Here is a 10,834-nt window from a genome sequence, read left to right as displayed (position 1 = left end):
TATTAATGATTAGTATAAAGTAGCATAATGACCAAGTCATCCATAAATAATTGCTGGGCAACCCTCGTATAGTCATATCTCTCACTCTCAGACTCTCCTCCCTCCCTCTTTAACTTTTCTTTCATTATATAATGTGCTCAAACTTCCCCATTTCTCATTCTCAAACCGCAAAAACAAAATAAAGTCAACATGAAGAGACATCTTCTGGCACTGTTATTCTTCTTTCTCCTTCTTGACTCATCTCTTTCAATATCGCTGGGACCTGTCGCTAAAATCTTTAGGAATCCCGCCATCAAGAGATTATACAAGCATCCGCTTGCCAAAAAGGCATTCCATACCGGATTCGACTATTTGAAGAACCAGAGCACCCCTCCACCACCGCCAGGTGCGCCGGAGGAGAAAATCCAAGGCCTCCATTTGGTGAAACAGTATCTCAACGATTACGGTTACATGCAAGACTCCGACAATTACACAGATCTAATGGACCAGGACACCGTTTCTGCCATCAAAACCTATCAAACCTTCTTCAATCTCACCGTCACCGGATACCTCGATGACGAGACTCTTCAGCAGCTTTCGCTGTTCCGATGTGCTGTCCCGGACGTTAATTTCAACTACTCTCTCTCCCCTACCAACAACGTGTCGTGGCCTAAAGGGAAAGACTGGTTCTCTAACCGCACCAATCTCACCTACGGCTTTCTCCCGCAGAGCGACATCCCAGACAACTTCACCGCGGTGTTTAAAGACTCATTCAAGCGGTGGTCAGACGCTATAACGCCGGTACTAAACCTAACACTCACAGAGACAAGGTAAGAAAGGTGTTTTAAAATAAAAGTTGATTGAATTTAAATAAAAAACCCTCACATACATAAATTTATTTTTACGTGAAATTAAAATATAAGGAAAATTAAATAATTTAATAAATTTAATTAAATTAACATATGTAGCATGTTTGTAATAAGTAATAACAACTATAATATTAGTTACCAACTTAGCATAATAAGTATTTTATATTGTATTTAATTGTTTGTGTGTCAGGTACGACGATGCAGACATTAAGATAGGATTCTACAAATTTAATAACATGACGGTGGGCAATGAGGTGGTAGGGGTAAGCGTTATAGAACTTGTTTCGGGTAACGAAGATGTTACTGTTGGGGACATGCTTTTGGATGCTACAAAGTACTGGGCACTTCCCAATGACACTCTTAAACTTAACAGCTCAACGCTAGAGGATGGTATAATTGACTTGGGTGCTGTGGCGATGCACCAGATAGGGCATCTTCTTGGACTTTCACACTCCTCTCACAATGAATCGGTTATGTATCCTTATATTTTGCCTCAAAACCAGAGGAAGGTGCAGCTCTCAAACGATGATAAACAACAAATCAAACAAGTTTATTCCACCCCTGCAAGTGGAGTTGGGACCAGTAATTGAGGATTCATTACCTCTCTCTCACTTGGATTTGCATGCATGTTCCTGTTGTACTAGTTGTCTTACCGCTACGTGATTGTGTGAATGTTTTTTAGTTTTTGTTTTTATTTCTTAATACATTACCTCTTTACCGTCTTGCCACATTTTTTTTGGGGTTCATTGATAAAAAAATTTGATTTAATGTTTTTTAAATTAAAAATTAGTAGTGTCTAATGCGTAAAGATTTTTTTTTTTTNNATAATAATCAAAGTCTTAAAATCTCATTTAAATAAAACAAAGGAATACTACGACGCTAAATTGCTTTACCGATTAATATTACGATGACCTTTATAGAGACGGAGTTTAAGCTGCCGTCAATAAAATTAATTTAAAGAAACGCAGCGATTCAATACTATCGATAAATTATTTTACCGATAATTAAACCATCAGTAATAAATGAATTCGAATTTAAATTCATACCTATTTTCTCTTTTCCTTCCCATTTCAGTAACCTCTCTCTCTCTCACTACCCGCACTTTCTCTCTATAATTTTTTACTGCTCGAAACTTCGATCAACATTAGGTTAACCGCGGTGAGTTCCTTTTCAATTTAATTGGTTTAGTTTGTTTGATTAGTTGAGTTTTTTCATTCATTTTTTAGTGTTCTTATTTTTTTATCTTGAATTTTGAGCTTTGGTCCAAATGTGATTTTTTTAGATGGAGAGTGCTAGGAGAACAATAAAAATCTTGAACAACATGAACAACGACCAATCAAATGGAAATACACTACATTCTAATTTAATGCTACTAATTAAATTTACTCTTTTAACTCTATTAATTCACATTGTTTACACATTGTTCAAAAATCTTGTTGGTTACCTATACTTTTCCTTTTTAGATACTTAGTGGCTTTAGGACATTTCTGCTGTATGTTGCTGCTACAATGCAGGAATTGTTCGATTATTTTTACTATTTTAGACAGGCTTAATAATTTAATTTGTCCAATGAGATTGGTATTTATTTATTTAATTATGTTTTTATTGCTATTAAACTTAATTGAACCTAAAACTTATAAATAATATAAGTGAAAGAATTTTTTAAATTGAAAAAGTATTTACTTTGGCAATATTAAATGTTTAAGATAGAGATTTAAACTTCTACAATAAATTTATAGAATGGAAGAGCCAAAATGATTATGTGTAAGGGCAACATAGAGATTCTTCCGATTTATTTGCTATGAAATTTGTTTGTGTTTGCTCCATATTTATTTGTGGACTAAAAATAAGGTGATTAGAATGGTTAGCATTAAATAATGTATTTAATTTGTAAATTGTATGATGATTAGTTTATGTTGTGTAAAAATATTGCTAATATATTAAAATATAATATGGAATTGAAATTTGATAAATTGGAGGGTCCTAATGGTAGAAAAAATTCTGGAAAAATTAAAAAAAAAAAAACTTTTAGAGATTAATACAATTTAAATAGCAAAAGCTTTTTGAAAAAATGTAGGTGAGTGGGATCAAATGGCGCAAAATCGATCTTGATGAATGATAAACACTTTTAATAGGGGTTTTAAATCGTCATTTATAGATGGTTTGGATGAATTCTTAGACACATGCATAAAATCGGACGATTATTTGAGATTGCGAAAGATTAGGTATTCGTGTGCTAAATGTAAATGCACTAAATTTAAATACAACTGAGGATGTAAGGTATGATTTTATGAAAAAGGAGTTTATGCCAAATTATTGGGTGTGGGTACAAATATGGCGAATAAGATTTACAAATCAGGAGTAGTTCTAGATAAGGAGGACATTCGGGCTGTGATGTGGATATTCTTGGACATCTTTTTATTACTTATATAATTGTTTATTAACGTATTATTAATGATGGTCGTAGTAAGGGATGGCCAAAGAAGAATGCGAGTGTACCGCTTGACTTAGGCGACACATCTTTGTGCATCACCGCTATTATCACTACTCCTCCTCTTGTCATTCCTACTCCCCCTTTCACCCAAGTCCCAAGCTGCAGAGGATGGGTTGCCACAACTTACTATGATCCCGACACCTAGGACTAGTAGCCAGCCATAGCCATAGTCGGGCATCTACCATTGGAGGATCAGAACATACTAGAGATCCACCACCTGCGAGGCTACGACTAAAAAGATGGTATGTGTTTTAACATTTTAACAATAGCACACAATATAACTTACATAATATCACATTCATCAAGTATTCCTTTTGATAGGAGGCTGAGCTGAGCTCCGTAGGAGCGAGTTGTTTATGAAGACCCCAACACAAAAGCCGATCGGTCAAAGTCGGTCAACAAGCGCTCTGATACTCACGTAAGTCTTTAGTTTGACTAATACTTAATAATCGATTATTTTAATTAAATTATAAGTCTTTAGTTCAATGACTAACATTTAACAATAAATTTTTTCAGGATCTCTTTGAGGAGGACTTGTCGATGGCCGATGAGGAGGGCCAAACGTTGGTTCAGAATTTCTCAAAAAAAAAATGTCGTCGCAAATATAGTTCTGTTCTTGTCTATAGAATAGGTTGGCCTCTGAACTATATCCTCGGAGGTTGATCGTTCAACTCTTGAGTCCGAGCTTTACCTTTTAATATGATGCTAGAATATGATCGTCGGAAAAAAGTGGGGATTGTACCTGCACTACAAGATTAATATTTAATTGTGGGAGTATTTTAGTGGAAGTTTCTCAAAACCTCCACAATATATTCTATTTATGGCAATTTAAAAAACCTCCATTAATAATTAATTCATTATTAAAATTTAAAATTCTCCCTCAAAACGACAAAACTTAATTTCCTCTTTCGTAGAAATGAGACTGAGCTGAGAAGAGAACCACGATGAAACCCTAAGTTCTGTGCCGCCGTTTCGGTCGCTTCCGCCGCCGCTTCCGCTGCCGTTTCTGTCGCCGGCGTTGTTACCACTGCCGTGTCCGTTGTGGTAGAAAGCTTCTGGATCGAGCCACCTCTTCTATCAAGGCGTTTTTAGATCTGTTCTCTCTATACTATCGTTGTTGCCACTGCAGTTTCCGCCGCCATTGCCGCCACAGTTTCTACCGTTGATGCCACCATAGTTGCCACGGTACAACGTCGTTTTCTCTCACTCTAATTTCTCCTTTGAACTGCTGCTGGTACTTCCTTTTCTACTTCTTCCCTATTAATTTGCGAATATTTCTTCTTTGTTAACAATAAATTTCTTCTCTGTCTCACCTCCTCAGTTCTATTGCTGCTGTCTCACTAGTATCTCCTCTTGTTATGATCTTTTGTTCTGTATTTTTTATTGTTAGATTTTAACATAAAAGAAACATTGAACATAATTGTGAAAATTATTATAATCTCTTAAAATATTTTAATTATCGATTATATAAATAATATATGCTTAGGAAGATATTTTTCAGAGATATTGGTTTCTCTCTCATTGATTTACTATGCTTCATTGCTTATTGTGTTCAAAGAATTTGTGCTGCTTACTGCTTGCTAGTACTCAGTCATGTTTAACTATTTATGTAGTTTATGTCTTGACTTGATTATGGTTTTAGTTTGATTGTACTTTATTGTTGTTTTTGTTACCAATTTTGTTCTTTATTGTTCTTGACTGTCTATTAGTACTATTGTATCGCAAATTAATGGCCATTGTGTTTTAATTTTAGACTTATATATTATTAGTGATTATTATGCTTTAATTCTAGACTTTGGCATCTACTTGCTATATATTTTCTAAGTGAATTCGCATACGCACGCAGTTTATCCTGAAGGTTGGATTCCTAGGTGGTCTGTTTGAAGGTCAGACTGATTCTAATTATGAAGTTCTGATATGTGATTTGTTTTTTAATCTATGGTTTAACTTTTGGATTGACTGAATTTATAATTAAAATTTTGACGGGAAATATGTATACTTTTAGACTTATTAAGAGTTTTGAGGTGGTTCTTTTGGTTCATTCTAATTAGTATAATCTTTTTGTGCATTTTACATGGTTTCTAAAGAAGAGAATTGGCTAAAGAGGTAAGCTATATCTCTGAACTTATGTTTTCATGCAGTTTGTTCAATTATTTGGCAGATGAACTTAAATTTGATTTGATTCTTTCTGCAATAAAATACAGGATATGAGGCACAAGCCAATGAAACTGGAGAAGCTACTACACCAATTATAGTAAGGTAGCTAGAAGATATTTTTAGCTAGAAGAAATTCAGGGAATTGAAAGGAAAATTCGAGTTCTATATGCAGACTTTGTACACACACATGCCAACATCTTTTATTCAGATCAGTGATGTGAGGAGGATGACTAGAGCTTTAGATTTGCTTAGATCCCTTGAAAGTTCCCTGAATCATGTTCTGTACAGGAAAACTCTAAAGTATTTCTTTGCTTCCATTTTCATTGTTTAGCTTCCTTCTTATTTACTTGCTTTAAATTTAGTTATTCTATTGCTGGTAATTGTTCTAAACCTGTAATACTTTTCAGGAACAAGATTATTTTCAGCTCTTCATCTAGTTGGGACTCAACCTCAACAAGCTTAGCTCTCGTTTCATTGCATTCCTTCCTAGCATTCCCTATCTCCCTCTTCTGGGCCTCTAATTCAGCCAGCAGCTGCTAAACCATATTAGATTTTGAAGACTGAGGTCCTCCTCCAGAACCTAGCACACATGTTTTATTCCTGACCACTGACTCGAAAGGCATTATTAATAAATTCAGGTTTAACTGTTTCAATCCCTTCTTGAGAATCCTCTAGTTCACTTAATTCTTATCAATTTGTAGTTATAATTACTTTTGAAAACTAGTGTGATCATGTAGTTTAGTATATTTATCTCTATAAAACTTATTAATAATTTCCTTAGTTTAATCTGCAACGATTTTATTTCATATATGTGTATATATTTAATTTCCTCAGATAATGCTATTATTCTCATTATATTCTTTCTGGCAAAACATTAGCACTAAGCCATATATTCTGATGTAACACATTATAAACCACTTAATTAAAGTGAAATCTTACAGCTTCATAGCTGACCGCATGAAAAGATTTCTGGCCACTGAATTCATTAATATTCCACAGGGTGGTAAGGAGGATAGAAGAGAATAAACTAATGCTTAACAGTTTTGTATTTGTTGATGTGCAGTCATGCCAAGGGGCAAACGCATAAAAAATCCATTAAAGTTTGTAGATGAAAGGGAAAACAACAATGCTTCTCATTCCCTTCAAGCTCCAGCACCAGCAGCATTTGAAGATATCACTAGTGTAGAGGCTAGTGAGGCTCCTTCTCAAGATCCTTCTCAAGCTCCTTCTCAAACCGCTGCAAATTCCATTTCATCTGATGGAGTCACACGTTGTTCTAACTCAAAGTCTTCATCTGCTTGGAATGTGGAGATAATTGGTATTAATTTATATTGCATAACTAATTAATGTGATTAAAGCATAGTTTAAATCATTTATGCTATTAGGTTGAACATGTCCTGATCCATAATCATTTATTAGCTTAAAAGGTTGTTATTCTCAAATATAACTGTTAGCTTAAAAGAACCCAATTAGACCACCAAGAATAGTTTTTCTTTTCTATACTGTCCTCACAAAAACTGAAAGGAATAAAATCAAATCACCAGAAATATATAATCATTTAACCACACTTAAGATAGCAATTTCAATGTACAGGGATCATCTAATCTAAGCTAGCTATACTGTACCATTTTTTTTCCTTTTAACAAAATAAACATGTTATTTTATTTTTGTCTCACATACTAATTGAGCAACTTCACCAATTTTGCTTTTAATGCCTATGCAACAACAGTTGCTCATGAAAACTAGTAGTACTTAGTTTCATTATATGACTCACCTATCTGTTTTGAGTAAATTACTAGTTTTGTTGGTTAAATTAGTTGTACTTGACCTCAGAGTATTTGATCTCGTTTCAATAATGACACTACTACACGAGAAAGATTAATCATTGGTTAAAAAGATAGTACTTGAAATAATTGTAACAGAAATCCAGAAAAACTAGATCAATATTATGTGTCAATTATTGCCTTCAATTTTAAATTATTGTAACATTTTCATCTAATATTAGAGTAGTCTTTTTTATGGTTTTCAAGAAAAATTACAAGAAAAATCTGTCAAAATTAAAAAAACGATGATGTTCTATATAAGTGGTATATAATAGTAGTAGCCCTTGGATGCCTTTGGAGTCAACCATGAGCAAACTTTCATAATAAGTTAATAACCATTTCTTTTGACTTAGAGAGCTTATTAGCTTAATTTATTAGCTTATTAATTTACGTCAGTGCTTATTAGCTTAATTAGTTATTATTAGTACCACTACTAGTCATAAAAAAAGTTACCCACCCTACAAAAAAAAAAAATTATATATACACATTAGGTGTGTGACTTTAACCATATAACACTTAATGATTGAATTTTTTTTTATTATTGTTTGTTCCACAATCATATGTAGCTGGGAAGAGGAAGGAGTCTCCTCTTTTACGTTAATATACATGCATTATTTATGAATGTTTTCAATAATTAAGTTTTTTATTTTCCTTAAGACTCTACAAATATGAAGAAGAAGGCTAAGATCAAAGTCAAGGATGTTTGCAACTTACCTAGGGGAGACCGTGTAATTATAGAGGTTGACGAAGAGGGTGCGGCATATGGTGAAGCACAAAGTTTACTTGCTGGCTATTGTGGTATATTAGCAACTAATGCTCGTATCTTTCCAATTAGCTTTGAAAAGTGGTCAGGACAAGAAAATGGTGGCATGCCTAAGTCTTTTAAGGATGAGTGCTTTGATACAATGATAAAGGTAAAATTCATTTTATTTGAAACTTCTATTAGTTCAAGTATTTATTTATTTATTTGTTTGTTTGAAGCCCCACTTCCATTTTACAAGCACAGAAAAGATTGCCTACAGGTATTGCATTCAAAGTATTGCAAAGAAGTGGGCAACATATAGACAAAGATTGTGGAATGAGTTCTATGATTTAGTTATTGTTGTACTTTAATTATCGACTAAAACCGTCTACAGTTGTAAGACACTAAACAATTCATTTAGTTATTGTTGTACTTTAATTAAAAAAATCTTAATTGAAGTTATTATATTTATTTTTAGGAGCTTTGCATGAAAAATAAGGAAAATCGAAGCAAGCAAACCATTCCTCACACTTGTGGATCTAAATCCAACTCTCGGAGGCGACATGAGATAGTATATATATACACATACTTGGTACATGTGTGATTTTACTTGCATTAGATATGTTAATTGTTTTAACTCTTTATTCCTTCTTTTTTAGTACTTGGAGGCGACATGAGATAGTATATATATACACATACTTGGTACATGTGTGATTTTACTTGCATTAGATATGTTAATTGTTTTAACTCTTTATTCCTTCTTTTTTAGTACTTGGAAACGGGAAAAAAGCCTAGTAGAGGAATGATGTACATTGAAACACATAAGAGAAAGGATGGGTCTTTTGTAAATAGCGAGGCATTAACTATAGTGGTAAGTATTTTGTAAACCTTTGCTATCTTATCTTATTTATTTGTATGTGATCATGTGAAAATGGGATTTAAGTGTGGTTGCTGGTGGATTGAGATATGTAATGATTATAGGAAAGTGGTTCACTTCACTTGTATGCACTTTTCACTTTAAATTTTTGGTTGTGATAATGGTCTAGGAACATTAGAATAATCATAATCTACAATGCCATTGGTTACATGTGTTGCTACTTTTAAATTGAATAGTTTCTATTTACTCTTTTAAATAGGAACAAATTGAGCTGAATATGACACCGTCAAATACACAATTTGAGGTGTCCCCTAATAATGCTGTTGGTAAAGTTTTGGGGCCTGAACACTCTGGGAGAGTTCGTTGCATGGGCATGGGAGCAGCGCCTACAAATACCTTTAGGAATGTGAGAAGTCCGCTTAATGGGATGACCATCTCCACTAATTCAGCTGGATCTTCTTCGCCTACTACTGCTGCAATTTTACAGGAAAAGATCAATAATTTGGAGTCTGACTTGCATAATTCACAGCAAAAGGTCATTAGTCTAGAGTCTAAATTGCAGCAATCATTTGATATGATGAAAGCATATCTAATGATGAAGGAAGGAGGAATCCCCGAAGCGCTTGTTGGCTTCTTTTCTGCCCGCGAGGTAACTTTATAATAAATTCATTTGTTAGAAATATAAGTTTAGATGGAATAATAATTAATAATGGAGTCTAATTATTGAAATTGAACATGTTCATATCATCAATTCTAATTATTAAATAAACGTGATACACTAAAAGTAAAAGGCTCAAATGATAACAATTGGTGTGTTTAATAGTTATAGAAAAGCTAGTATTATGTTAAAGTTGTTACATTATTTTACCAACTTGTTCATTATCAATGGTAACCCACGACTCTAGATGCCAAAAATTAGGTTGAGAATAGTTAAGAACATGGACATCACAATGTTCTTGCATTCTGTTAGTGGTTGTTGTCCATTAAACATGGGAAATTGCTCTGCTGTGTTTTGATAAATACACTAGGTTTAGATGCTCTTTAAAATTGAATTATAAAGCTTATATCGGATTATCTTGATTCTTAACTTTATTGAAATTATTAATAACATCTTATGTTTACATATAGGCTAATGATGCTGAAAGCGAGCCTACTACTCCCTTTGATGCTAGGAGATCAGCTGGTGATAGTAATGGATATCCGAGGACAAATATTTGAAACTTTTATGTAATTAGATGACATTGAAATATTGAAGTTGTTTTATTTTACTTTTTAAAGAAAAATAATAATAGATATGTAAAACAATACCATATGCAATTATGTTTGGAATTATTGACTTTGAGAATTTTTTATTTAGAGTTATTTTTTATATTGAGGAATTGTGTTATAAAAGATGACTTTGAGTATATAGAGTTATGTCTTATATTGAGGAATTGTGTTATAAAAGATTTAGTTTCTAAATTTTGATATTATAAAATAAATTTCTAATTTGAGAGCATATAAATGAAATGAGATTAATGAATGATTTGAAATTAAAAATAAATAATTAAATACAGGATATGTGGAGGTTTAAAAATCTCACAAAATAGTTAATTTGTGTCAAATTGAAAAGTCAATTTGTGGGAGTTTTAAACTGCCACAAAAGTGATTTAAAACTGCCACAAGGGTTCAATATAAAACCTTCACTAATCACATACAAAACCCCCCACTGAATAGATTGTGGAGGTTTTTAAAAACCCCCACAAAAGACCTCGTGGCACCTCAAATTTTGGGGGTTTTAGAAACCCCCACAAACTATTTGGTGGGGGTTATAAACCTCCACAAATAAGAAAAAAATTGCCACAAATAAACAAAAACCTTGTAGTGCTGCAAAGGCACTCCAAAGCTTAAGTC

General features: G+C 33.2%; 2 protein-coding genes across 22 annotated transcripts; both read left to right on the top strand.

The window, feature by feature from the left end:
• On the top strand, nt 190-1,578 carry LOC107643485 (metalloendoproteinase 1). The gene is made up of 2 exons (XM_016347151.2): nt 190-809; nt 1,039-1,578. The coding sequence occupies exons 1-2, from the start codon at nt 190-192 to the stop codon at nt 1,436-1,438; spliced, it is 1,020 nt and encodes a 339-aa protein (XP_016202637.1). The 3' UTR covers nt 1,439-1,578.
• On the top strand, nt 4,211-10,293 carry LOC107643484. Of its 21 annotated transcripts, XM_021123477.1 has the most exons (12): nt 4,212-4,527; nt 5,189-5,228; nt 5,430-5,448; nt 5,547-5,799; nt 5,907-6,137; nt 6,563-6,817; nt 7,980-8,236; nt 8,543-8,656; nt 8,834-8,935; nt 9,201-9,347; nt 9,429-9,590; nt 10,070-10,293. In XM_021123477.1, exons 6-12 carry the CDS (start codon nt 6,565-6,567, stop codon nt 10,157-10,159), a joined length of 1,125 nt encoding a protein of 374 aa, XP_020979136.1. In that variant the 5' UTR covers nt 4,212-4,527; nt 5,189-5,228; nt 5,430-5,448; nt 5,547-5,799; nt 5,907-6,137; nt 6,563-6,564; the 3' UTR covers nt 10,160-10,293. The 21 variants fall into 21 exon arrangements, with proteins under 21 accessions (XP_020979139.1, XP_020979137.1, XP_020979136.1 ...); XM_021123480.1 differs by lacking the exon at nt 9,429-9,590 and having other exon boundaries at nt 4,211-4,527; XM_021123478.1 differs by having other exon boundaries at nt 4,211-4,527; nt 9,201-9,476.

This window comes from Arachis ipaensis, chromosome B05 (assembly GCF_000816755.2).
Source record: "Arachis ipaensis cultivar K30076 chromosome B05, Araip1.1, whole genome shotgun sequence".
NCBI classification, from domain to species: domain Eukaryota; kingdom Viridiplantae; phylum Streptophyta; class Magnoliopsida; order Fabales; family Fabaceae; genus Arachis; species Arachis ipaensis.
The sequence above is the reverse complement of the archived record's forward strand: the minus strand, read 5'-3'. Positions and strand labels throughout refer to the sequence as shown.

Coding starts and splice junctions, on each gene's coding strand:
- LOC107643485 (XM_016347151.2), top strand. CDS start 190: ATGAAGAGACATCTTCTGGCACTGTTATTCTTCTTTCTCCTTCTTGAC. Junction 810..1,038: donor CTAACACTCACAGAGACAAG/GTAAGAAAGGTG, acceptor TTTGTGTGTCAG/GTACGACGATGCAGACATTA.
- LOC107643484 (XM_021123475.1), top strand. CDS start 6,565: ATGCCAAGGGGCAAACGCATAAAAAATCCATTAAAGTTTGTAGATGAA. Junction 8,237..8,542: donor GCTTTGATACAATGATAAAG/GTAAAATTCATT, acceptor ATTTATTTTTAG/GAGCTTTGCATGAAAAATAA. Junction 9,591..10,069: donor GCTTCTTTTCTGCCCGCGAG/GTAACTTTATAA, acceptor GTTTACATATAG/GCTAATGATGCTGAAAGCGA.